Source organism: Knufia obscura, assembly GCF_036327395.1.
Source record: "Knufia obscura strain CCFEE 5817 isolate CBS 148926 chromosome Unknown scaffold_2, whole genome shotgun sequence".
Lineage (NCBI taxonomy): Eukaryota > Fungi > Ascomycota > Eurotiomycetes > Chaetothyriales > Trichomeriaceae > Knufia > Knufia obscura.
In genome coordinates, this window is record NW_027042688.1 from 1,631,908 (window position 1) to 1,659,448 (window position 27,541).

General features: G+C 50.8%; 6 protein-coding genes across 6 annotated transcripts; 2 read left to right on the forward strand and 4 right to left on the reverse strand.

The window, feature by feature from the left end:
* Window positions 1-132: 132 nt before the first annotated feature.
* PMZ80_002440 (uncharacterized protein) lies at window positions 133-4,391 on the forward strand (the record flags this gene model as incomplete). Its single annotated transcript, XM_064870873.1, has 3 exons — window positions 133-199; window positions 244-4,041; window positions 4,090-4,391. The coding sequence occupies 3 exons, from the start codon at window positions 133-135 to the stop codon at window positions 4,389-4,391; spliced, it is 4,167 nt and encodes a 1,388-aa protein (XP_064733326.1).
* Window positions 4,392-7,271: 2,880 nt separating this feature from the next.
* On the reverse strand, window positions 7,272-9,244 carry SWD1 (chromatin binding protein; the record flags this gene model as incomplete). Its single annotated transcript, XM_064870874.1, has 5 exons — window positions 7,272-7,594; window positions 7,644-8,626; window positions 8,925-8,990; window positions 9,044-9,128; window positions 9,175-9,244. The coding sequence occupies 5 exons, from the start codon at window positions 9,242-9,244 to the stop codon at window positions 7,272-7,274; spliced, it is 1,527 nt and encodes a 508-aa protein (XP_064733327.1).
* Window positions 9,245-10,387: 1,143 nt separating this feature from the next.
* On the forward strand, window positions 10,388-15,738 carry RPO21 (DNA-directed RNA polymerase II subunit RPB1; the record flags this gene model as incomplete). The annotated part of the gene is made up of 2 exons (XM_064870875.1): window positions 10,388-10,515; window positions 10,569-15,738. 2 exons carry the CDS (start codon window positions 10,388-10,390, stop codon window positions 15,736-15,738), a joined length of 5,298 nt encoding a protein of 1,765 aa, XP_064733328.1.
* A 2,642-nt stretch (window positions 15,739-18,380) lies between these two features.
* On the reverse strand, window positions 18,381-19,466 carry PMZ80_002443 (uncharacterized protein; the record flags this gene model as incomplete). The annotated part of the gene is made up of 3 exons (XM_064870876.1): window positions 18,381-19,154; window positions 19,209-19,263; window positions 19,309-19,466. 3 exons carry the CDS (start codon window positions 19,464-19,466, stop codon window positions 18,381-18,383), a joined length of 987 nt encoding a protein of 328 aa, XP_064733329.1.
* A 1,389-nt stretch (window positions 19,467-20,855) lies between these two features.
* Window positions 20,856-21,197, reverse strand: PMZ80_002444 (uncharacterized protein; the record flags this gene model as incomplete). Its single annotated transcript, XM_064870877.1, has 1 exon — window positions 20,856-21,197. One exon carries the CDS (start codon window positions 21,195-21,197, stop codon window positions 20,856-20,858), a length of 342 nt encoding a protein of 113 aa, XP_064733330.1.
* A 4,414-nt stretch (window positions 21,198-25,611) lies between these two features.
* Window positions 25,612-26,873, reverse strand: PMZ80_002445 (uncharacterized protein; the record flags this gene model as incomplete). The annotated part of the gene is made up of 2 exons (XM_064870878.1): window positions 25,612-26,112; window positions 26,310-26,873. The coding sequence occupies 2 exons, from the start codon at window positions 26,871-26,873 to the stop codon at window positions 25,612-25,614; spliced, it is 1,065 nt and encodes a 354-aa protein (XP_064733331.1).
* Window positions 26,874-27,541: the final 668 nt, after the last annotated feature.

Genomic DNA, 27,541 nt, shown 5'->3' on the forward strand with positions numbered 1-27,541 from the left:
TAGCCGTTCTCTTTTACAACCCTTCGAAATTATTATTCATCTTGGAATCCAACCTTCAAATTGACAACCCTTCTTGTCTCCAAGAGTTCGAATCTTTGAAGATTGCTGGTACACGAAAACACACCGCTCAAGATGAAGATCTTCTCGCTTCTGGTCTTGACGCTGTCAAGCCTGATGAACTTTGCTTTCGCTGAGGATGGTAAGTCGACTTGGAAATCATACAACTTATATTGACTCTTGCAGGATTCTCAACGACTACGCGCACAGACACTTGGATGAGCACCTTCCTCGATGGTAGCACGACATGCACCACCACCGAAACTCTCGTTCAGACCATTGCTGCTTGCCAGACGAGTTCTATCTGTAGCGATATCACAAAGCTTGTGGATACCACGGATCAGGGTAACTCTGGTTGGCATCCTTGGACAACGGCAGGCTCCGGTACACCATCACCACCCACTGAGAGTGTGACTCCAGCGCCAACGAACTCCCCTCCTCCTGCACCTCCCGTATCCTCTCCGACTTCTGCATCGTCAAGCCCAATGCCTCCTCCTGTTCCTTCTGGTCCCACAGGTACTTCTGCAGAAACCACAGCCACGGCTGACACCACGAGCCAAGACACGGTGGCGACCACTCCCACGTCTGCTAGCCCGTTGCCGAGTTCCGGCTCTGGGCCTGGCTCTTTCAGCATGTATACGAGCACGCTGACAACAGTGGTTCCGCAATTCTCATCATTCAGTGGCAGTACAATCTCTTTCGATTCGACGCTGACCCAGGTGTCAGTCATCAGTACTAGCGGCGGTATCAGTACAGCTAGTGCGCCTTCGCCTACCAATTCTGTATCCGAATCATATGGCGTCTTCTCGAGCACGTTAACGACAGTGGTTCCGCAGTTCGTTCCAGACGGCCAAACCACAAGATCATTTGACAGTACCTTGACCCAAGTACTGAATATCACTGTATCCGATGGCACGACGTTGAGCAGCTCCAGCACTTTCACCAGCCCGGCTACCACGAGTGCGATATCTGGCAGCTCTACGCCTACGTCTTCTGCTATTGTGTCTGGCTCTCCTGTTGCGTCTGAGACCTCTTCGGGATCGGAAAGCTTGGTGCCATTCACTAGCACTCATACTACCATCGTTGTGATGACAGGAGATGGCACCACGTCTTACTCGATAAGCCTTTCGACGGTATCTACTAATGCTACGCTCACCACTGTGAGCGGTACAGCATATATCATCCCACCATCCATTCCATCTGAGTCGACGTCCGCTCCGGGTTCCGCTTCTGCATCTGAAACCATGGTGCCCTGGACCACCACTTCTTCAGTGGTGGTTGCAGTCACTACGGACGGTCTCACGTCCTTCTCGACGAGTGTATTGACTGTCACAACGAGCACTGCTCTGGTCTCTTCCAATGGCACGACGTACACAGTTCCTCCTCCTGGGACTGTATCAAGTCCTGAAAACACCTCTGCTTCACCTGGCGCTTCTTCCGTGTCTTCGTCCTCGGCAGATTCCACATCGTCGGCGAATACGACACAGGAGGATAGCTCTCAAGATAGTCTTGCTGTCACTTTTACGACCAAGGGTCTACCCACAGACATTGGAGATAGCACAGGTCTTTTTACAGAATTGGCAGCTACATTCACTATCGTACCCACCGAGGCTTACGTTACCGAGACTGGCCTCGACTCTCGCAGCTCCACCATTACTATCAGTCATATCACGACACTGCTTGTGCCTTCTGTGCTTGGATCGACAGCTCCTACGATTAGTCCTCCTGGTGCAACTTCCTACTTCACTGCACCTGCCACGACAACCGCTGCTTGCAGCATCACTGATGCCTGGAACCCCTTCATTCAGACCAGTTCCTGCTCACTGTCGTATGTGTGGACATCGACCTCGCGTGCCTACGATCCTGTATGTCGAGGCAACGCTTGTTTGTGCCCCGTCTGTACCATGCCTCAGAAGGAGTGTTTGGACAACGATGTCCCCACGAATGGTAACTGTCCCAAAGGCTGGCTTTGCGATGTTTCACAAGCTTCGGGTGCAACTACCCTAGCGTGGAACTGGCCTGCGACAAAGAATCACGATTTACCTCGATGTGCCACTCGATGGAACGAGTACATCACGTGCATTACAGCGGACAGTGGTGAATCTTGCTCAAGTGTGACATACCAGACGGGACTGAAGACCTCGACAAGCACGGATTCGAATGGTACAGTATGGGCAATGCCGTATCGTGTCTGGACATGTCCGGATGCACTCTGTGACGAACGCAGCTTCCCTGTCCCGTTTCCGACTGGCTGGATCAAGATAATGCTTAATTGCATCTTCAAGGATCATTGGTCCTGTATTACCTGGTTTTTCCACGGTTTTCCGCCTGCGCCAAAGATCGAATTTCCACCTATCGGGCCACCCCCTGATGATGGAGATTTGAGACCAACACCGAAATCTACCCGCGGTCCCGACGGCAAGACTACTCCGGTGACCTCGCCTGAAACACCTACAAGTGAGCCGACCACAGGTACTCCTTCCACGCAGACTGAGTCGAGCAGCTCCAGTTCATGCTCTGAGCAGACCTTTACGATTTCTGAGAAGATCTGTTCTACTGTGACACTGGCAAACAACGCCTCGACAGAGATGTGTTCTGTTACCAGTGCTGAGACGACAGGTTGTTCTGGTCTGTCAGGTATAACCACATCCACGATACCATGTTCATCGGCCCAACATGTATCAGTTTTCAGCGAGTGTCCCCTGGACTCAGCTAGCTCGACAATCACGTCAGCAGGAGCATGCAACACGACAACGATAACTTGGACTGGATGTGGGGCAGATACGACTACCACGGCCGCAGCATGTCCAATCTCGATTGATTACAACGACCCGGCTATTGCCGCAACGCTCAGTTCGTGGTTATCATTGTTCACGTTCACGCTGCCAGCCACCGATGTGGAAACCTGGACCTATTCGACCACAGACTCGGGAGGACGCCCGATACAAACCACAGCGACTTCGACGTATTTGGCGAACGAAAGTTACACCCTGACCTATACTGGTACGGATGGACAATTGACCACCGCCACGAGTAGCAGGTATCCTATGCCATCCTTGCCATCCAACTCGACGCCTCCCGACATGCTTACGACAACAGATCCGGGTGGACGCCCGCCCACGAATGCCACAACGTCTGCTGCCTCAACGACTACAGTGAGCACGAATACCGACGTGCCCCCCGAGGTCTCCAGCAGTGTCTGGAGTTGGGTCACGTCCGATGCTAGTGCATGGTCATCGTACACCTCGGCGCTGGCATCGAATGCCTCAGTCTCATCATCGCGATCTTCGGTGTCTTCTGTTGCCTCTGTTTCGTCGGTGTCCTCAGCGTCTTCCGCGTCGGCGGCATCGAGAGAGTCATCGTTCGATGCGAGCTTTACTTCGGCTGTGTCGTCCGGAATTGAAGAAGGCGCTTCTTCGGCTGCATCAAGAGAGTCATCTCTGAGCGTCAGTCGAGCCTCTTCAGAATCTGCTTCACAAGCTTCGGCAACTGCTTCCGCCTCTGCTCGCTCAGATGCCTTTTACATTCCAGCTAAGGTCGGTGGTGATGAGATAACTATCAAGCTGGGCACTCACGCATGTGCGATTGATCCGAAGACAGATCCGTCGGGCATCATGGGAGGTGAACCATTCCAATGGATCAAGGGGAATAAGGGTGATATTTCTCAAATCCATGCCATTGAGGCAGTCTGTCAACAGCTGAAAACGGAGACCTTCAACCCGCGGAAAGGATGGCATTACAGCTTCTCAAACGCAGAGGCACCAGGTTTGGCCCTTTCATACAACATCACCTTTGCCCTTGGGGGGCATCACGCCCTTAGGTGTGACCCTAAAGTAATCTTGGGACCGGATAATTGCTATTGCTTCAAGTACGACGATGGTGACAAGATGAGGTATTGCCCACCGCGGGATGACGGTACCTTCGATTCGAACTTCTGGGATGATGACAGATGCTATCATGCATTCCGTAAGCCAATAGATGATTGTAAGTCTGGAAGCTCTTGTCGTCCGACTACATGCTAACTTGATTCAGGCTATGACAAAAGCGGTGCATATACGACTGGCGGTTGGTTCTTCGACAATGGCTACATTTGGAGTATTGTGTCTCACAACTACTCGCCAACGTTCTACTACCCACTGCAAGGTGATGGAACAGAGCAATTGGATCTTCATGCCTCGGCGGCTGATCCTGACGGCTCAGATGCTTCTGGCCTACTTGCATCGTCTGGAGCGTTCTCCAATGTTTCGGATGATGGCTACGGTATTGTTCCTGCAGCGCGTGGGAATTCGACGTGGGTAAATGGCACTAGACCTCGACGTAGGATGGAAACGTGATTGGTAGATCGTGTGTTATGAGATATTCGGTCAGCTGTATTCAGAAGTGGGAGATAAGGTATATGGCACTGCCAAAAGACACAATTTGTCAAGATACAATTTCGCAACTCAACACCCAACTTATTTGATGTCTTCACCTCGAATCCCAATGCTGTTGAACTGCTACGTCTACAGCAGCTCGTTGGGAGATTTAGCGGCCACGCATACACAAGAATAACCCCGGTGATTTTATTACATGAACAGTCGCGCAGGTTAAATAATCATAGGAACTTTGCTAGGTACGTACATTAGAGGGGCATACTATAGCGCTATAAATACTGTATTTAGTCTTCGTAGAGTTAGGTGTTTACTAAAGTAATAAGAGATCCTATAGCCCAGCGAGGAAAGCTACTATTACTTCCGCTAAGCCTTTCCTCGGCGAACGGAGCGACTATATACCTTTCGCTACCTTTTTAACTACGCCTCGTTCTTAGGAACACTGAATAATACTATTTATAAGCTGTGTTATGACCTATCGACGTCCGTATAAATCCGCTATAGTCATCTAAACTGCAGTAGTTGAATGTTCAGTACCAAAATTATTTAGGGTTGTTGGCATGCATACGTGGCCGCCAAATCTCCTAACGAGCTGCAGTATACGTCGCGCCCTACTCATTATACGATGTGTTGGTAACTCTCGATGTGCTGCTCATCAGTATTGAGACTCATATGTCGTTAGTGTGACCAGCAGCTTTGCTTCAAGCGCACAAGCTCGACAAGCGTATATACAACCTCAATACAAGTCCAAAGCACAATCGAACTTTCGCAAGGCTGGTACCGCAACGGGCAGGCTCGCATGCGCCCACAAAGTCTGCACAATGCTCACTGAAGAGCTCTTGCTCAGCATCGGAAGCTTTGAAATCTCTTCTCTTCATAATAGCAGCTAGTGCTTGAGTGGTGCCACTGTACTGCGGCTGGAGGAGTTGAAGCTCGCTGCCCTCGGAGCTTCACTCGTCAAGTGACTTCAGCTCCAGGATTGTACAGCGCGCGGTCCCTGGTGAGAGGCTATTGTGCTAGATTCGGTATATTTCACTCAACAAATATGTCATCGACAAATTGGTGAAAGGCTTGCTTTTTGGCCACCCAGCCACCCGGATATCACATGATCACAATTGTCAACTACCCAAGCACGACGATCGCTAGGTATATCACCGAGCTGCTGCGCCTTCCTTCCTTCCTTGGTTACTGACCTCCTGGTCTCAGTCCGACATGAGGCTCCAGCCACTGACTACACAACGCTCAGCACTACAGATATCTATCTTATGATACAGCTCCTACTAGCTGACACAGCGAGAGCTTTATTGATACTTATCTACGACCACTCGAGCACTTCCCTCGCGACAAGCGCTGTACGATGTCTACCTCCAACCTGCAGACAGCCTCATGCTGGGCGCTACCGCGTCGGTCGCGAAACGACGTGTGGTGGTCCGGCTCAATGGTTTCTGCGTGCCCCGGCAGGCTCATGCGACCTGAGCCATGCCATATGCAACCTGCCTTGATAGCTAAATTGCATGGCAGCCAATGGCGATGTTTGGCAGCCATGTAAGTCGCAGCCTTCGGGGACGAAAAATTCCAACTCAGCAGAAATGTCTGGGAAGCTTTGGGTCTTGCAAGATCAAGTTCGGACAGTGTCAGATGCAGTGAGCTGTGCGAGCCACTAGTCCTTGACCATCATGAAGCATAAGAGGACAGAGTTCGAGGTCTTCGATTCAGATGACGAGTTGGGCTCTGAGCTGGACTTCCCTATACATTCAAGCTTAAAGGACTACGATAAACACACAAACCACTTAAAGATGCGTTAACCGCACTCAACAACCTAGATGAAGATGAGTTACCAGACACACAAGACGATGCAGAATAGCATCCTGATATCGACCCTGATGACTACGAGTCTGGCTTTGAATCTGCTTCTGAGTACGAAGATAGCTCGGACAAGGAGAACACCTTCACGTCATCGAAACCCCGACGCTTCAAGGTGAGACGGTCAAGAAACATCCCTACAGCAAGCATCCCTACCACCACCGCTAAGAAGAGTGCTCGTTCAGGTTTGATAGGAACTCTAATATTAACCGTCTTAAGTTTTATGACTGTATAGGGAAACACGATTAGCGATCTACACTGGAAATAGCGAGAATTATAAAGATACGACGCCAATAATCCTGCAAAGATTCAACGCTTCTCTAGTTGTGTAGGATTATAGAGGTGATATTGTGCCTTACCTATAGCGGCTAATAGGTTGCAGGAACTGTGATTGTGAAGGACTTAGAGTAGTGATAGAAGGTATAACGCTATAATTCTATATACCGCTTACGGGCTATTCAGGAGTACACTAAGTAGCAAGTAGTTAGTAATCGAGCATTATTATAACCAAGTAGAAGTTAGCACTATGTACTTCGGCACCTCGGACCATTGAGACACGACTCAAGAGTCGGGAAGGCCACGAGAGTATATACTTACTCGCGTTGGTGGTGAGTATTGGCAATTCATAGTTGAGCATTAGGGAGGGCACCGTTATAGTTTGAGCATTCTTAGGACCGACCGAGTCAGAGCCGGCATCGACTTGGTTCCTCCTCGGACCATCGAAATATGATTTGAGGAGCAAAGAAGGCCATGAGAGTGAGTAGGTACTTGGGTTATTCCGGGTTGGTAGACTACTGGTAACTCGTGGTTCGAGCATCGGGGGAGGCACCGGTAGCAGACTGGGAGTAGGGGGACAGTACCACGATCGAAGTGATGGTAGCTCCGTAGAGCCTGTGCTTCGAAGGCATCACAGGTGTGAGAACATCCAATTGACAGGTTTCTTGTCTTCAGTCGTGTATTATGTTTGCCACTCTGACCAAGCTACTTCCGCCTCCTACTCTTTGTGCCATTCGTGATTGCTCCATTCATAGTTGGCGTACCCTCCCCGTCATCCTCGTACTCCTTGCCCTCGTGGATGTCCTTTTTGCGGTACTCATGCTTGGACATCCTTACCAGTTCCTGATCGTCGGCCTCGCTGTCTTCGATGTCGTAGAGCATGGGTAGTACGAAGCTATCGTTCGATTTCCCACTCGCTGTGCCGTTGGCTGCCACTGTCAGATCATCCGCGATGATGTTGAGCACGTCCACCGCCTCGTCTTCTCCTTCGAGTCGGCGACGACGTTCTTCTTCGACGGGGTAGGTGTCTGTATCCGTTAGCTTGATTCGAAGGCTGGATTGCATAGGGATCTGTACCAAACTCATCCTCTCTCTCAACGTATTCAACGTTCTCCGTGACCTCGGTGAAATCCGGCGCCAGAGCTGACCATTTCTGCGTCGGCTCGATTCCCCAAACGCTAACGTTCCCTGTCTCCTGTCCGACACATGCTAGCAAAGGCTTGCTGGGATGCCACTCAATCGTCGTCGGCTCCTGTGCGTTCTCCAGAATTCGTAGCAGAGAATTCGAGGAAAGCTCCCAGATATAGATATCACGTTTCATAAACGTGGATGCTGTAACATAGTCGACAGTGTGTGTATTACTACCACCTGCTGTAGTCGAAGTGTGACTGAAGGCACAATCGTTCCAGCGAAGGCGATTGACGAGGTCTTGGAATTTGTGAGTTGTGGGCAGGTGGATATTCTCGGGAAGAGTCGAAGGATCGATGCCTGAGTGTTCCTCTTCATGATCAAGATCTGGTGTATCGTTGCCGTTGGCTTCGTGCTGTTCAGTCGTGCTGTCGGTGAGCTTCATGGTAGTTAGATTGGGCATGTCGAGCACACGGATGATGCGGTCGGTACTGTTTACAAGCATCTGGCGGCCATTGGAGGTTAGTCGGAGGAGGGAGATGACACCTGAGCTGAGTTTAGTGGAATGTATTATCTTGCGGGATTGCGTTTCGATTATGTTGATGTAGCCCTTCGAGGTACCAGAGATGATGTGGTTGCCATTGGCGGAAAAGATGGTAAATGTTGTTGACTGTTTGACATCGGTGTCGGTATCTATTGGTTTCGTAGGCAGCCGGTGCTTTACTGGGCTTGAGTGACTGACATCGACCAGGTATGGATGCTCCTCGTACAGCGAGCACACAAACAGGAATGGGTTTCGAGGGTGTAGCTCGCCTACGTATATCGGCGTCTCGAATTTGACTGTGCGTATTCGTTCTTGTGTTTTGAGGTCCCATAGGCAAGCTCTGTTGTCATTGGAACCGGAAAGAAGATAGCGGCCATCACAAGACCAGCTAAGACATGGTTAGCCGTGAGACCATAAGGTCGACGCAAAGTATAGCCATGATAAGTGGTATGAGCATGACCAGTAAGAGCTCTGATCGCGGTGCATGAAGTGCTGCATGGTATGTCGATCGGAAACGAGTGTCGTCCTCGGTATGATTTGGCGCTTGAGGCCTCAGACGCAGAAGGAGGCGTACACATGTAAATGCCTATATCATGGTCTTGGTAACTTGACCAAAACCATAATACAAGCAACACCAACATGTTGTGGCAGATCGGGAAGGCGATTGCAAATGCGACCGCACCTACCTCAAAGTTTGTATCTGCTTCCAGTGCCCATTAAGCTTCATGGCAACACCCATGGTCTCCATGTCCCTGGTCAAGGTCAGTACTGATGCTAGGCAGTAACAGTAGTGCGAACAACATACCAGATGACGATTTTGCCATCAGCACGCCCCGAGGCGAGGTAGTCGCCGGTGCCATTGAACCGTAAGACCGCTGCATGACCCGAGCCTGGATCGAATTAGTATCCCTCGGTTTCTGGCTTGCACACACATACGTAGCTCGTTTAGTAGTGCTTCCGGCGAGTCTAAGGCAAGCGTGAAAGGGTCGTGTAACGATAAATTCATGGTTGTGAGGACGATTTCTCTACATTAAAAGCGGAAGGAGATATGGGGTTGGCCTATCCCCAGAATTGCTTGGCTTCAAGTTGCTGAACCGTGATTGGCTAGGAACTTCCTGGCGCGAGTCGACACGAAAGGGGCACGATCGCGAAGCGTGTACTGTAATACTATGCAGGAGATATCACGACACTCTACTGTAGAACTCCTAGCGACGAACGAAACAGCACTTGGCGAAGTTCATGCAATCGGCTGATCTGGCTTGCGTAGGCGAGTTGTTTTCACCATCTACGTGGCAAGGGTGGGTTATTTGCATGAGAGCAGCAAGTCACGCCTGTGAGTTGTAAGGGTGGTCTAGCACTACTCTGAGCAACGAGGAAACGAGTGAATCACGATGAGGGAGCTTTCCCTATTATCCCCTCAGCGGAGCAGCAATATTGATGGATGAAGAACAAGAACAGGCTGCAGCAGATACGTAGGAGCAATCGGTAGATCTGACTCTACTAGCAGAACAGTGGTTTTTTTGTCAATAGGATTTTCGCAATAGTGCCGCTGTGACGTGGTGTTCAGTTGGCAAGGAGAAGTTGGTGATGGTCTAACAGACGTGCAAGGCAACAGTGAAGATGGAATGAAGCCGGATGACTCTGACCCAGAGATGAGTCTTGAGATGCAAACACATCCTTGACATGCAAACGCGACAGACGACTCGAAAAGTGTCAGTGTGGCGTCACAGCAATTAGCGCGATTCGAATGAGTATTAGCGTGAATTCCAGGCGGCGCAGGCTGAAATGTCGCCTTTGGCAGTTGCGGCCAGCCTTTTGATTTTCCTTTCCTTGTCATCCTTCATCCATCAACTACCAACTACCATCGCCATCGATTTCTCGACCGATCGCACATCCAACGATCGCGGACCGGTTCCTTTTCTTCGAAGGTGTAATTACATGGTTTTTGGAAAGTTTGGACAACATCAAGAGTGATCTGGAGGAGAGCGCAGCCTGGGAGGTGCAAAGAGGAGGGCGCAAGGGCTGCTGCAGGTCAGCGCATCGAGCGCAGCAACCGTCGACACCCTCCGGTATTCATCCTATCGACGTCGACGAGCCATTCATTTAGTCTCGAGAATTCCATCCTCCCCATCTCTCGTATACCGCAATCATGGCCAACCTAAACTTCTCGTATTCGAGCGCAAAGACGCGAACAATCGAAGAAATTCGATTCGGTGTCTTCTCTCCAAAAGAGTCTGAAAGACTGTCGGTCATTGACATTGAGTACCCAGAGTTTACGTATGTAGAGAGTGGTGATACGTCTGCTAAACATGATTCTAACCATTGATCAGGGATGAGCAGCGTCTGCGACCTCGTGAAAAAGGCCCAAACGATCCTCATCTCGGTACCATCGACCGCAACTTCAAATGTTCCACCTGCGAAGAGGACATGGCCGAGTGCCCAGGCCACTTCGGTGTCATAAAACTTGCTGAGCCCGTCTACCATCACGGTTTCCTCGGCAAAGTCAAGAAAGTTCTGGAGACTGTCTGCCACAACTGCGGGAAGATCAAGGCTGTTGACAACTTAGAGCGACAGAATGCTCTGGCCTCGAGAAACCGAAAGGCCAGATTCGAGAAGCTATGGCGACTAAGCAAGCCACGACTAATTTGCGAGCCATCTCCTTCCGCAGACGACGACAACCCAAAGGCACCAAAAGGTCCTGATCATGGCGGTTGTGGCAACAAGCAGCCCATGATTCGAAAGAAGGGTCTCGCTCTTGAAGCCCACTACAAGAAAGCCAAGAACGAGGATGACGAGGAAGTCCAGGCAGAGGCACACCGCATCTATGCGAGAAGAGCACTTCAAATCCTCCAGCTGCTGGACGACGAGACTTTGGATATGCTAGGTCTGAACAAAGACTACGCGAGGCCCGAGTGGTTTATTCTGCAGTCGATGCCTGTGCCTCCTCCTGCAGTTCGTCCGAGTGTCAGCCAGGATGGTTCGGGCGGAGGTCCTCGCAACGAGGATGATTTGACATATAAGCTTGCTGATATCGTCCGAGCTAACCAGTCCGTTACCCGCTGCGACGTCGATGGTGTGCCAGAGCACATCAAGAACCAGCTGGTCGACCTTCTCGAGTACCACATCAACACATACATGGACAATGAAATTGCTGGTCTAGACAGAGCACAGCACAAGAGCGGTCGTCCTATCAAGGCCGTAAGAGCCCGTCTGAAGGGCAAGGAGGGTCGTCTTCGACAAAACTTGATGGGCAAGCGTGTCGATTTCTCCGCCCGTACTGTCATTACGGGCGATCCTAATCTGTCTCTGGATGAAGTCGGGGTTCCTCGCAGCATCGCCAAAACCCTGACTTTCCCAGAGTCTGTCACCAACTTCAACATCGAACGTCTGAAGAGATGTGTCGCCAACGGGCCTACAGAATGGCCTGGTGCCAGATATGTCATTCGCGGTTCCGGTGACCGCATAGACTTGCGCCACGCAAAGAAAGCTGGCGATATCAACCTGCAATACGGTTGGAAAGTCGAGCGTCACATCGTTGATGGGGACATCATCCTCTTCAATCGTCAGCCCTCATTGCACAAAGAGTCTATGATGGGTCATCGGGTGAGAGTTATGCCCTACTCGACCTTTCGTCTCAACCTTTCCGTCACATCTCCATACAACGCCGATTTCGATGGTGATGAGATGAATTTGCACGTTCCACAGAGTCAGGAGTCGAGAGCGGAGTTACAACAGTTGTGTATGGTTCCTCGAAACATTGTTTCACCACAGAAGAACTCGCCTTTGATGGGTATCGTGCAAGACACCCTTTGTGGCGTATACAAGCTTACTCGACGTGACGTGTTCTTGACGAAAGAGCAGGTCATGAATATTATGCTGTGGGTACCCGAATGGGATGGCGTTATCCCTCAACCCGCCCTGCTCAAGCCTACACCTCGATGGACAGGCAAACAAATTTTTAGCATGGTGCTTCCGCCAAATCTCAACCTCGAACGATTCAAGGGCGAGACCGCTGTCGAGCACTATTTTCATCCATCTGATGAGAGTTTGATAGTCCAAGGAGGAGAGGTTATGACTGGACAACTTCTCAAGGGCCATGTAGGTGCTGGTGCCGGCGGTATTATCCACACCATTTTCAATGAGAATGGTCACGATAATGCTATGGCATTCTTCAACGGCGCTCAGGTAGTCGTCAACTATTGGCTGCTGCACTATGGTTTCAGTATCGGCGTTGGCGATACAGTGCCCGATGTCGATACTGTTGGAAAGATTCAAGACGTTGTCGACGAAAAGAAAGGACTTGTCGATGGTATCACAGCAGACGCATATGCCAATGTGCTGGAGCCTGCACCTGGCATGAACGTTCGTCAAACGTTTGAGAGCCAGGTCATGATGCAGTTGAACAAGGCACGAGACGAAGCAGGCGATGCTGCACAAAAGAGTTTGAAGGACCTTAACAATTTGACGCAGATGGCTCGTTCTGGATCAAAAGGTTCTGGAATCAATATTGCTCAAGTCATGGCTCTTGTTGGCCAACAAGCCGTTGAGGGTAAACGTATACCGTTCGGTTTCAACTACAGGACACTACCTCACTTCTCGAAAGACGACTACTCGGCGACTGCTCGCGGATTTATCGAAAACTCGTACCTTCGTGGTCTGACGCCAACCGAGTTCTTCTTCCACGCCATGGCAGGTCGAGAAGGTTTGATTGATACAGCTGTGAAGACCGCCGAGACTGGATACATTCAGAGAAGATTGGTCAAGGCGCTGGAAGAGGTGTGTGTCAAGTATGATGGGACTGTTCGTGACTCCCGCGGCAATGTAATGCAGTTCGTCTACGGTGAGGATGGTCTTGATGGTGCCCACATTGAGAAGCAGCAAGTTGATGTCATCATGCCCAGCGACAATGCCTTCGAAAAGCGTTACAAGGTCGACCTTGTTCATGGAAGCGTCAAGCAGTGGAGAGGAGTGCTAGTGCAAGCACAAGAACTCATTGGCGATATCGATCTTCAAAAGCAGTTCGATGAAGAGTACGAAAAGCTGTCAGTGACTCGAGACTTTTTCCGAAGCATACACGGCAACACAAGCATGGGGAGCGAAGACCAATTTCAGCTGCCTCTCAACGTCTCTCGCATCATCGAACAAGCCCAGCGGGCTTTCAAGATACGTCGAGGCGACAAGACTGATCTCGACCCTCGATATGTACTCAACGCAGTCAATCAGCTCATGGATCGCTTACCTGTTATTCGCGGTAATGATGAACTATCTCGTGAGGCTCAAGACAACGCGACACTATTGTTCAGATCTCAACTCCGTTCGAAACTGGCGTACAAACGCCTTATCCTCGAGCATTCTCTTACCAAGCTGGCTTTTGACAATATCATCGGTGGCATCGAAAGCAGATTCCTGGCAGCAGCTGTCTCGCCGGGCGAGATGGTCGGTGTTCTTGCCGCGCAATCTATCGGTGAACCTGCTACACAGATGACGCTGAACACCTTTCATTTTACAGGTGTTTCGGCCAAGAATGTAACACTTGGTGTTCCACGTCTGAAAGAGATCTTAAACGTGTCCAAGAACATTCGGACGCCGTCAATGACGGTCTACCAAGTGCCGGAGAACGTTCACAGCCAGGAGGCCGCCAAGACCTTGAGAAGCCGAGTCACTTTTACCTCACTGAGCTCCGTCACTGATTCTTGGGAAATTTGGTATGATCCTACTATCACAGCCACCATCATTCCAGAGGACGAGGACTTCGTCGATTCCTACTTCTTGCTCGAGGAGGACACTGAAGGTCTTGAACACACCCAGTCCAAATGGATGTTGCGTGTTCTTCTGAGTCGACAGAAACTACTGGATAAGGATTTGACCATCGACGACGTCGTGAATCAGATGAAGACAGAGCACAAGGGTGCCATTGCAATCCTCTCCAGCGACCAGAACGCAGCACAGCCAACAATTCGAATTCGTCTAGCCAGCGAGATGCTAATGGGAGTGGGTGGTTCCGAAGACAAGGACGACGAGCATGGTGCCGACGAAGTGTTACGCCGCTTTATGACTACTATGTTGGATGGCCTGCAATTCCGCGGTGTTGAGGGCATAGAGCGCGCTTTCATTGACAAGAAGTCTCGTTCAAAAGTTTTGCCAGACGGGTCAGTAAAAATGGAGAAGAAGGATGAAGCATATCAAGAATTCACCCTAGAGACCAGTGGCAGTGCTTTTCTAGCTGTCCTTGGTATCGAAGGTGTTGACACAACGAGGACTTACACCAACAAGTTCACAGAAGTTTTCGATGTGCTCGGCATCGAGGCTTGCCGCGCCGCGATCTACCGGGAGTTGACTAACGTGCTGTCATTCGATGGAAGTTATGTCAATGCTCGACACATGGGTATCCTGTGCGATGTCATGACTAACCGAGGCTATGTCATGCCTGTGACGCGTCATGGTATCAACGGATCAGATACTGGCGCTTTGATGCGATGCTCATTCGAGCAGACTGTTGAGATTCTGCTTGAGGCAGCCGCTAGTGGAGAGCTCGATGATTGTCAAGGTCTTACGGAGAACTTGATTCTTGGGCAGCCTGCACCTGTCGGTACGGGCGTTATGGATATTTTGCTCGATGAGAAGATGCTGTCAACTCTTGTCAACACTGCCACAGGCATTCCTGTCGGCATGAAGACCAACCAGCAGCTTCTTGATGGGTCGGCTACACCATATGATTCTGGCACGCCAATGTACGACAACCAGAACCTTGGTTCCCCCGATTACAACTCAGCGTTCTCACCTATCAATCAACAGACCGAAGCGCCAGGCGGTTTCTCTGCATACCAGCCAAACGGTGTGGGTGCTGGGGGCTTCAGTCCTTACGGTCGCAGCCCAGGAGGTTATTCTCCTGCAAGTCCATTTGGTGGGACAAGTCCGGCTTCGCCCAGCTTTTCGCCCTCAGCAGGGTATTCACCCACGTCTCCAGCATTCGGAGCTACGAGTCCGGCATACGGCGCGACGTCGCCTTCGTTCTCGCCTACCAGTCCAGGCTACAGCCCGACATCCCCGGCGTATTCGCCTACATCGCCAGCTTATGGCTCGCCTACTTCACCAAGCTACTCGCCGACTTCTCCGAGCTATTCACCAACCTCACCTGCCTTCAACAGTGGTTCGCCGACATCACCGAGTTACTCGCCGACCTCACCGTCTTTCAGTCCGTCGTCACCCACATCACCAACGTCACCGCAGTACAGCCCAACATCGCCGGCTTACAGCCCGACATCACCTCAATTCGGTGGTGCAGCACGACAGTCTCCCACTTCTCCAAGCTATTCACCAGCATCGCCACAGTATAGTCCGAACAGTCCAAGTTCACCGTCGAGTCCACAGTACTCACCTACTAGCACGCAATTTGATGCTTCCCCACGAAGCCCGGGCGCTGCTAGGAGCCCTCAGTATTCTCCAAACAGCCCAAGTTACTCTCCAAACTCTCCTCGAAGCCCGAAGGAGGATGACTAGGAGATTGTATCACCATGACCAATTGTGCATGAGAATCGCATGACGGGATGGATCCATTAGCTTGGCCATCTATCTTCTGTCGTTGGATCTCAGAGACATTCCAGGTCTTCAAGTTCGAAGATTGCTCATGCAGAGATATGCAGAGCAGATCCGCTCATGCAGCAGTCTTCGACCAAAAATCATGTTTTATTCATTAGCGACGGCGTTGGGTGGTTCATTGGGGTTTATTCTCACGGGAAAGGAAGCAAGGATGATCATGTCAAACATTGATCACAACAAAAACAATATTGAAATTCAAATATGCAAAAACAATCCTTGCAACCACGCCCCAGGCAACAATCTATCGAAGCGACAAATTGTACTTTATTGAATCAGGAAAAAGACACTAGAATGCTTTTATGGGTAGACCATACCACAACGGAGGAAGCACGAGGGAGAAGAGGACAGGAGGGAAGGTCCAAAGAAGAATTCAACGGAGGTGGAGGAGATGAGGAAGGACACCCATGTAATGTTTGAAGGATTTGGCGATGATTTACTACTTACTAAGACTGGTATCGTCGTTGACGGCAGTGTACTTGATGCTTTCGTTGTGGCGTCAAGGGCTGCGAAGAATGAGACAAAAAGTTATTGAGCATCCATCTAATGCATGTCTTGCTGTTTCTTGTTCTTGCAGGTCTTCATTTTGCCGTATTGGTTTTGCTCCTTGATTTGGTGGGGACGACTAAAGCTAACGTGATCTCTTCGGGCCACGCACCCTGCGACAGAGGACTGCCAGCTTCAGGATCTACAGTACTCCCTCGCGAGGCATCTTCGGTGCCGTGATCTACTTTTACACTTATTGTGCTCAATACATCGGACGCCTCTCAGGCTTCATGTCTGCGCATCAAGTTGACCGAAATCTACCATGTACCATCTGCAGAGGTTCGCTGTGTTCGCATTACTCTCCCATCCACCTTATTCTCACGTGCCCAAGACAATCTAGTACTCTAATATCAGGCCAAGCAATGCTCATCTCCGTCTAGCTCGGCGACGGTACGATGGACTAAACACATTCTTTTGCTGAGAAAGCACCTGCATGGTCCACTACATGCGCGTGTCATGACCTACTATAATACCACGTATACTGCAATACGAAAGCAAAGTGGAGGCAAGGTGCCTGGTGACGGGAATATGAGGGGTTGAGTAGGTTGGTTGAGGTGATAGGAATTTATTGTAGCTGTTTTATTCACATCCAACTGGCAACTGGAATATCGCTAGCAAAGCTGCCGCTCTTCTCCGGGGGCTCGATGGAAGCTTATAAGCATCATGATGCTCGCCATGCTTAGGGATGGGACGGACACCGGTCTGTGCCTCCAGCGCCTAAAGCCGAGTACAAACGCGGGTCCATCGCTGACGGAACAATCGGCAATATCCGAACACCACTGCACCTGAAACAGACCTCTCCAACTCCCGGGCTACGAGCTTACACACAGCCACGCAACACATGATGTTGTGATAATACTTCGCGAAGAACAATCTCCTGCCTCTGACATATATACACATTGTAACAGCCTCGCCTTCGGTGACGTGTTATGCGTGGTACCTAGTACTACTACGTTAAACTTGTGGTTGAAACCTGGAAGCTTGCCAATTGGTTTATTTTGTCAGCCGTCTAGCGCGTCGGCCAAGGTAGCGGTGTTGTCCGAGCACTGTTGAAAGCCTATAAGTATGTTCGTTATGGGGGCACAAGCCTATTACTACTGTAAACAAGCTCATCTGATGCATAAAACGCAGTGCCTCATCCCGTTACGGAGCTAGTTCTCTAGACCATCTCAATCGCAAAGCCCTTAGGAGGGTCTCTCGTGAAAGTGTCGCCATAGTTTGATTGACGGCCTTGCGCTCGAAAGTCTATGTACATTGTCGTAAGGCGGACCGCCTCTACGTGTCGAGATGAATTAAAGGAGAAATGGCTACTACACGATATTTGGTTATCCGCGCCACAGGCAGCTGAATAGTAGGATCACATACGGCCGTCCAAGACAGCCATCCTGAGCAACTTTCTTGCCAATACCTGCTGCTCTCGAGGATGCCGGTATATTCAAACGGTTACTCCAGCTCCAGCTTCGATACGAGTGGTCTTTCTCCCCAAGCCTCAAACATCCACTGCCACACCCTGACGCGCAGAAGCTCACGTCGGACATGGCCCACCGTGTATACTAGCTCCTTGACTGCCTGCCTGCTGCTAGACGCGCCGATGAAATTCGTCCGAGTCCCTTCGCAACCATCATGCAACTTGCACAACCGAGACGCTAGGGAATCGCGGCCTGCGAGTCGCAGATTCTTTGGCAGCGCGTTGAGACGTGCAGGACTGCACTGATGGTTATGGCTGTGGTCGTACATGGCCTGTATCGGCAATGGCACAAGACTGAGAACGGATATCGAACGCGGTAGGCATCGCAGATGGACACAGCTCGTAAGGCCATAATCGAACTATTGTTGGCAGAGATGCTTTCAACGATGTGGCCGAGGAAAAGGCGGAGTAGAGTAAGAAGCCCAAGATCAGGAGGCAAGAGGTGATATAGATGTCCACTTGATGCCAAGTGGTGCAGCAGGCTGCTGTTGGATCAACCCGCGGCCAAGAGTGCTCCCTGGTGCTCCCGCTATCACTGATCACACCCTGGCCGTGGCGTTGGGTTGTGCCATGGTTCGAGCGATGGATGATCACTGTCGAGTTTCAACCGGTACTCGCACAGCACGATGGATAACGGGTCTCCCGAGACCTGAATAACTAGGTGCAAGGGTATTGTCTTGTGAGTGAATGTGGCTAGGCGTTGAGCGACGATTCGTTGGGAAGTGGCCGTTGAGACAAGTGCCCGTGCGACGTAACGGAGGGGATTTGGAATTGGTGAGTCAGGTGCTGCCATGTATTTGAGCAAAGCTTGGAAGGCAGGACCTTGCACGAGCATGTTCTGGCAGAGTTGGTAGAGAATGGAGACGAGGAGTATCGTGTGGTTGCTCCATTGCCTGGTGAAGGTCGATATTGCTGATAGTGCTTTAGTGTATGTTGTCATGGCATGGTCCTGCTGTTCATGAAGCAGTAGATGAGATGTTTTCGCGAGGTGTCGTGCGACATCTCCGATACGGAGTTGGGCATCGGGCGCGAGGCTTCTCTTATCGGGGGCTGCAGCTACTAAAGTCCCAGTTATTGATAGAGCTCTCTCGAATGGTTGTAGGACGCCCAATGTCGGCATCTGTTGGTATAGCTGCATCATGCTTGAATGGTCGTCCATGCTGATAGAGTGGTTCGCAGCGCGTGCCGAGCGTGTTAGCAGGGAAGCGTCAGCGTAGCCGCGTTCGTTGTCGCCAGGCTGAATTCTGCCTTCGAAAGCTCTGGTGTCGTTACCCTGTGCCTCAGCTTGAGTACGAAAATCTTTGTGCTGCGGTAGCTGTCAGCGACGAAGAAGCCAGGTTCAGTGCTCGACTATGCTCGCCTTTCTGTACTTGTGCAATTGCCATTGCGTGATGCGCGACTTGAACATCTTCGTCCTGGGCGTGCGTCAGCTCTGGACAAGCATTGAGGGAAGTGCTCACGTTGCAACAAACGCATGTTCATGTTCAAGAACTGATCTCACTTCCCGCAAGGTCTTGCCGTCGTCTATGTATAGCTGAGTGAACAGCGGACGGACGGCTTCCCACTGCTTCTTGGTATGAGAAGAGCCTGTCGCACGTGTCGAGGGCATAGAGGCCATGTTTACGCCAGAGCATTGGCAAACTCCTTGACATCGTTGGTATTAAAAAGCGTCATCGTTATGTGTAAGACTGTGGGAAGTCGAGGGCTGCTTTATACCGCACCGCTGCAACAAGGCAAATTCACCTTGCAGAGTTCTGCCTGGCAAGGATCTGAATACGCTTCGAATCATCGACTTTCAGGGAGTCCTCGCAGAGCTAAGGGAGTGTGCCATAAGGTCAATTCTCGACTGGTCATGTCCATCAAGAGTATCAGGCAGCAGACCCTCAAGGCAACGAATCCGAGCAATTCGTACCCAAGCAGGCCACTCGCCTTATCTTGGCGAACGTCACTGCACCAGGGGCTCGTCATGTGCTTGCTCTTGCAGGTCAGAAAGACCATGTCCAGCTCCTCTAGATGAACAAAATGGCCGTTTGGCCTGGTCGAAAACGTTCACTTAGCCGAACTTGTGCTTCATGATGCGGTGAATTGGTTCGTTGAGGAAAGGCCCTGCTCTTGGATCGGTCAAGAGCCATCGAGAGCGGGCTGAGTCGTAAGCGATAGATCTTAGGAAGTACATCCAGAGAACATCTGCGATCCTCAGCGAGTGAAAAGCACGATGCTAGGTTCTGTGGTGCTCTTTCGTCGGAAGACGTCTGCGCAGAGTGTGGGTCGATGCTGTCAAGCGTACGACCCTACGAGGTAATTGCGCATATTGTCAGTGTGGACCGCCGTATCAGTGACTGATTAATAAGGATAAGGATCAGGATAAATATTTAGGATCAGGCTCAGGATCAGGATCAGGATCAGGATTGACTCCCTCGGTCGTCAAAATGGCTCTTGCTTGCCTCTTCGGGAAAAGGGGCGTGCTAACTCGGGTTATAAGCCTCGTGGGCTCGTGAGGACTCGACGGATACGTTTGCGATGGCATTGACAATCTTAGCAAGCCCTCGTCGTCGGAAAGGTAGGGCGGGAAGGAGTCTCAACACGGCAGATGCAGAATGGCTCAGCCAAGACTGCCATTGCGTGTTTAATGGGATAGATGCAGGAGGTAATAGAAAAGCGAGCACGAAAAGATCGACAGCAGCACTTTTGTGGTGAACCTCGATGTTTGTCACACAGCCACGAATTATCAGGTCAGTTATCTTCAGCATCATCGTACCCCACGCTCAAGTAGCGATGTTCGTCCCTGCGGCCACCGGTATTCTCACCTCGTACACCATACCGAAACACTTGCAGCGCACGTCAGCATACGCTTGGTCTGGCCATAGCAGCGTCGCGAATATCATACAAGACCAATTGGACTAACACCGTAGAGGCCAATTCTGCATCGAGCTAGCCACGAATGAACCCTTCCTAATTCAACTCATGCTCGCCACGCTCCCACTCCCGTTCATCCTCCATTCATCCATCACTCAGGCGCTGCTGTCACCGTCGGTGTAATAACCACAACAGACGTCAAAGTCCTTGGTGGAACAGAAGTCACTGTCCTTGTCGAGAAGACCGTTGGTGTCGGCTGTGGAGCAGGAATACATCGCCAATCTCCCGGGACTACGCTCATGGCTTGCGTGGTGCCACCGCCTACCGGACACATCGCGGCGTATTTGTTTTCTGGGTCGCAAATCCAGGATCCTGCTTGGGAGGCATTGCATGTCATGTAGACGATTAGTCGGCGGTCGAGTGGGTCTGTTGGGGCGGCGAGGGTGTGGGTGGTTGATAGTGCGATCAGAAGGAGGTGGGTAAAGACTCGCATCTTGATGGTAGGTGTATATGAAGGAATGTATGCGGAGAACGTCGACTCGATGACAGACGTGCTGGGCACTTGAGATGCAACTATAAAGGGTAGAGGCGGTAATAGGTAGGCGCGAAGCTGCAACTACTGACGACCATAGCCAAAGCACACTGTCGGATGTCACAGCATGACAAACGGCACGGCTTGGCCACAGCACGACATGATACACGTGGAGGCAGAACCATGTTTTCAAGAAACACTTTCAATTTGTATTATTACTTTCAAATCGTTCCGGCCTTCCAGCTACCGGCACCACGACTTCGTCCAACACAAGACCACCCGCGTACCACTATAGTAAAGAACGTCCGAGACATCCGTCCGAGGTTACCGTCACACATATAACACCTTCATCTCCAGATAGGGATAATCCTCGCCCTTACTCTCGTCCATTACCCATTACTACTCAACCGCCACTCCACCATCCTAGTACCATACCTCCTCTTCATTTCATGCCTCAATCCTCCATTAGATACCCGCACAGGTGGTATCATCGGTAGGGGGCAATCCGTAGCAGTAGTTACCTGGGAAGTAACAAATGCAGGTCAATTGGAGTCTCCCAGGCCCAGAGCACACGACATCCCCTTTTCGGATGTCTGCTGGGCAGATGAGCATGGGTTGGCCAGGGTCCATTCGTTCGGTCCGTACTGCTGCTTGGGCCGTGGCGGCGAGGAGGGGGAGGAGAAAGAGGAAGGATGGAAACTGCATTGTCGTTTGTTTCTTGGGGGTGATGTGGCTGGTTGAGGAATATAGTATTCCGATGGAATTAGAGGTAGATTGGTGTTTATGATCTTGGGTTTGACTTGACTTGGAGTAAGAAGTGTCGAGATAGATGTGAAGTGGTAGAGGATGATCGAATCACTGTGTAATTAGGATGAGACATGATTTATTTATGCTTGAGTCTCTATGCAACGGTAAGGACGGTCTTTGTGCTTGTTGCTTATTGCTTTTTGTTCGAGGTGTGTATTCAGACTCTCATGCGGCGTCTATTCAGACCTTCGTTCGGTGCCTATTCAGACCTTCATTCGGTGTGATGTTCACGTATGCAGCAGCTTTCGCGAGACAAAGGACCCAGACTCGACGGTACTGTCGCGCAAGTCAAGGAGACGGTAGCTAACGCTAGCAGAAGCATGTTATTAGGAGGAGAATTGAAATGGCATTATCTTAATATAAGACCGACAGCATACCACAACAGTAAAGAATGTTCGAGGCGACTTCCGGCCCTCTCGTTACAGCATCCGTCCATCGCTCCTCCCACCCATCCTCACATCCCATCACGCACCAAAACAACCATCCCCCTAGTCCTCGGCCCCTTAATGGTGACTCCAGCCTATGACACCGCCCGCCCCCACCCTAGCATTCATCACTATTTCGACCTGCCTCCTGTAGTTCCTTACTCCAATACTCAGCGTCACAAATCCCAGGCACCTCGCAAGCCCTCCGGGCAAACGCCTTCACGCCTGCCTCACCAGTACAGATGCCGTACTTGTATTTGTGCTCGTCACAGATGATTAAACCCTGCTTTGCGTCGGCTGGGCACTCGAAGAACATCGAGTCGACTGCTTCGCCTGTTGCAGCGGGTTTAGCGAGAGTTATTGTGGAGAGTGCGGCGAGAGCCGGGAGAAGGGAAAGGAGGGAGTGGGTGTGCATGGTTCTTTCCTCTAGAAGGTGGGTGTTCTGATGGGTGGCTTAAACTTTGGAGTGCCACGTTAGATGCTGATGATGGCAGTCTGGCTTTGGCTTGAGGTAAGTGAGAGGATCTGAACCTATTGTACGATCAGAAGACGACGTGATCTTCACGTCTGTCATAGCGGAAAAGGTGAGCCCACTCTTTGTGGTTGTTCTCGATATCGTAGCGCACTGATAGACGTTCACATCTAGTCCTAGTCCTGTGCATGGCTGTAGCGTCTACAGGACAAAGCATCCGGACCTGACGGTGCCGTCGCGCACAACAAAGGATCTGTCAGCTAATGCTGATAGGACCCAGAGAGCTGTATACTCGCGAGTGAGGATGCCACCCAAACACTGCTCGCGGCGGCATTCCTGCTCGTGCTCCTCCTGGGCCTAAAGACCGGAGCTGAGTAGCTGGAGTAGGTAATCGGAGGTATGGACGGCCAAGCCAGGCTCGCATTCATCCCTACTACCTATCAATTAGCGAATGAGAATAGCCATAACCATCAAAGAACACAAAAATCGCGGTACTTTTCCCTAAGCATCATGCATTAATAGTGAATCCTACTCTGGACTACGCAACTCTGCTCGCCACACTCAACACCCCACATCCCTTCCATTCAACATTACAACAACATGCTTCTCCGTCGCCTCCGTCCTTAAGCTCGTCCCTGTCCATCATCGTCCACACCCATCCTCCACAGCATACCTCATCCCTTGTCCACTAACTACTCACAAATAGTCTTCTCCCCAACGTCCAGCGCGGTCGCCCGCGCACCCGGCCCAATACAGATACCGTACTTCTTCTTGTCCTTGGTGCACACGATAGACCCTTGTTTCGCGTCGGTTGGACATTTGATGAAGATCCCGTTCAACTCGCCTACAGCCTTAGGAGAGGAGGGTGTTGCTAGGGTTGTGGCCGAGAGGGCGGCGAGGAGGGGGAGCAGGGAGAGGAGGGATGGGATGTGCATTGTATGATCTTTGGGGTTGGTGAGTTTGGTTGATGGGTGCGTGTGTTGGTGGGACTGTATCAGATGCTAAGGATGTTGGTTGATATGACTATGACTTGGAGTCCGGTGAGATTAACCTGGAGGAGAGGAAGGATGTTTCGATGACTGTATGGCCGGATGGGACGTGATTTATGCAGGAGTTGATCTGGGACGGTGAGTACATTCTTTGTGCTTGTAAGATCGTTGTCCCGCGAGGTATCTCTTGACGTTTTCATCGGGTTCTGCACTGACGCGTGGCTGTAGCTTCCGGGAAACAAAGGACCAGAGATGATGGTACTGTCGCCGGTATTGCGGATTCCGGAGTAGGCTTACTGCTCGAGTACTGGCTACCTTGACCCGAATCCCTACTCAATAATTCGGTTCTAAGGACTCTTGTGGCGCTATACGCTTACCTCAGTAAATACAGTAAACAGACCAGATATAAGTGATACCATATAACATGCAAGATTAGCTCCACTTATCACAAGGCGGAAGCTGATCGCGAAGAATCCACGCGAGCACCGTCGATACCAAGAGAGATAACATTTCTCCGCAGAACCAACATACTACCCGACGTTCTCCTCACCCGTACCCAGCTCTGCCGACCCTCTATCCATCAAGTATCCCCTCCACTTCCATCCTCACCAACCACAACCGAAAAGCACACCACCAAACCTCCCATCATCTCCTCATACCCAGGTAGCACTCTACCTATCACAAATATCGGTACCCTTCACGTCCTTGACCATAGTCGCAGCCTCGCCCCCCTTGATACACACCACCTTTCTGAATATCGCGTCGTCCGGGCAGATGAGATCGGTGGCGGTTTCAGATTTTGCTGTGTATGTCTCTTTTGCTAGAGTTGTGGTGGCGAGAGCGCCAAGGAGAGCAAAGACAGTGAGGAGGGAAGGGGTGTGCATCGTGGTTGTTGTGGTGTGGTTTGGTAGTTCGTGTATTAGTCGAGTTGGACTGTGTATAATGGTACTAGTGGTACTGGACTCGGCTTGACTTCGAGGTGAATATTGAGTATTGTTGCAATGGCGTGGAGTAAAGGAGAAGTATCTGGTTACTGGCTGGTAGCTCGAAGATGTGCTGAGTTGTATACGATAATATGACAATCGTAAGGTTATCCTTTGTGCTTACCACGATAATATGTCCAGAATCGTAAGGTCATTCTTTGTCCAATCGCTTATTGTCCCATTGCTTCCGCAAACGGTCTCCTCTGGATCTGGTGTTGTTTATGACTGTGGCCTCTGCGATTGAAGCGTCCGGACGCACTGTACTTCTGATCAACTCGCCCAGATTTTCAGACGCGGAAGAGTGGGCCGAGACTACTTGGTGAGTCGAAGCTTCAAGATCCGTCCCTTGAGCAAGAGCCCTCGGCATAGTACATTTTTTGACAAAGAGCACTTGCCGGATCCGATTTCTGGATCACGGTGGCACGTTGACGCGAAGTAGTAGCGACCGTTCTCCAAGCTGTAATGGAATGTCTTCCACGTCCTCGAGTCGATCGAGTTAGTGCTCACGCATCCTGAATCTAGGAAATAGCTGAGTCGCGACTTCTGATGGATATTCATTGAACAAACTTCAATTGGCTCAGATTGAATCAAGTTTTGCACCCTCCAAAGATGTGGGAGTACTCATGCTTTTCCCACCCCTATCACCCATGCACCAGCGCCCACTAGCCCGTCTTTCTCCCCGCTTACATCCTCATTCCTCTACACCGACGCAGTAACAGTAGGTGTCACATTGATAACCTTCGTCGACGTCCTAGGCTTAGGCGGATTCAGAAGATCCTTCGCATCCTTGCACCTCATATCCCCTGGTGCCAAGTCCTGAATTACAACCTTCGAACCGGGACCCTCGCAAAGCGCGTACTTTGTCTTGTTGACGCAAGCCAACTCGCCTGGTTTGGCCTGATCGCCACATTGGAAACGCACGGTCACTTTCGTTGATGTTGGTGGCGGAGTTGCTATTGCACTCATGGAGAATGCAAGTGCGGTGAGGAGGCCGAAGAGGGTTGAGGTGTGCATATTGGGTCTGTGCCTGATTATTTCCTTTTGACTGGGTCGGGCTAGGCTGATGGCAATCTTGAGTCTTGACGCAGGGGCGTTACACCTGCGTTGTTGCAGGCTTAGGGCGATGTAACTGCTGATCAGGACATCTAGGTCTGCGAATGCAGGACTGGATCTATAGGGATATTGTGCGGCTGGCGATATCTTTTGTGGTTTTAGTGTCTTTGTGCTGTGGACGCACACTCACGCCTGCATTCGGGCAAGCCCACAACGCCTCGAGGTATGAATAAGAAACTTGCTATTTAGCATATTGCTTTCGGGCGACACTTGTTCCCAGTCCATTCGAGACGTCAAGCTCCATTGCTGCTGCTCAACCTGAAGCTGGAATGCGCCGTTTTTACTGCTGCGCTCTTGTTGGGTCGTGCTCTCAGCGGCCTTGGCATTGCGGACAAAGCGTTACCACTGGTGACTCGACCGCCAGCAGAGCGTCGCGTCGATACTGAATCCAACTCATCAGCAGCCATGAAGTCAACATCCTCGCCAGCCAGGAGCTTGTTATGTCTGCACCGCCACTGGCATTCCGTGTCAGCCTCATACCCATCATCGCTTTCTCCACGCTCAACACAGCAACACCTCTTCTCCCATCGACGAGCACAACGTTTGCGTCTTGTCTCTGACACATCACTGAGCGAATATGCACTTCGGGCATTCCACTCGACTTTAGTCACAAAGTCATAGTAGGTGAACGAGCCAGGGCATGAGGAGACAATCTCCAAGTCGAAGTCCACGGCTTCCAAAATCTCGCTTTCGATGACCCAAGAGGCTACCTTTCCACCTTGAAAGTCCTCATGAAAGTCAGTGTTCAGGAGATCTTCGTCCACGAGATCAAAATCGGGATCGAGGTTGAGGCTGGGTTGACGCCTGAAGAATTCTGCGGCTTTAAGACAGCGGATGAACGTATTCATGGTTGCTTCAGGGGTGCGTGGACAACCAGATCAGTCTGAGGCGAAATGTGTAGTCTTGTGCTTTGGGGCATTCCTCTATGCGGCACAACAGCGACTCTATCGTAGCCATGGTACTCCTGCTAGATATAGGTAGGAGAATGCGTTGAAGCTGCTGCTCAGCAGATTTGCAAGGCCGGCTCGACAGGTCCTCGACAAAGTTATGGTTCTGCGACTCTACCGGAGAGCACGCTGATAGGTGTCGGCTAGTACCTGCCTGATCGCCTTTTTAGTATATGCGTGTCTCGATGCCTGGTTGAACCGACCAATAACATGGCGAGCCAGAAGTTGACCGGTAACCAAGCTGAGGGACTACCACGAATTAAAGTGCTCAGAACTCACATAACCATGTTTTGCTTGACCTTTCCGTATGCTCCTGCCTGCCCAAACATCGACTCAGGTGCGAGTCTGCAAGAGTATATAACTGTGCGGCACTTCCCATCTTTGGTGCAGGGATAATGAATTCCTTAATGAAGCCAAGTTGCTAGAGATACTCTGCATTGTTGATCCATCCTACCTCGCAGGTTCGGTCTTTGTGACTGTGTCGAATTTCGAATGCAGATGCACGGTCACAACAACCTTGTCACATCGACCAAGCACGGATCGTGGGCTGTGTTCTGACTCGATGGCTA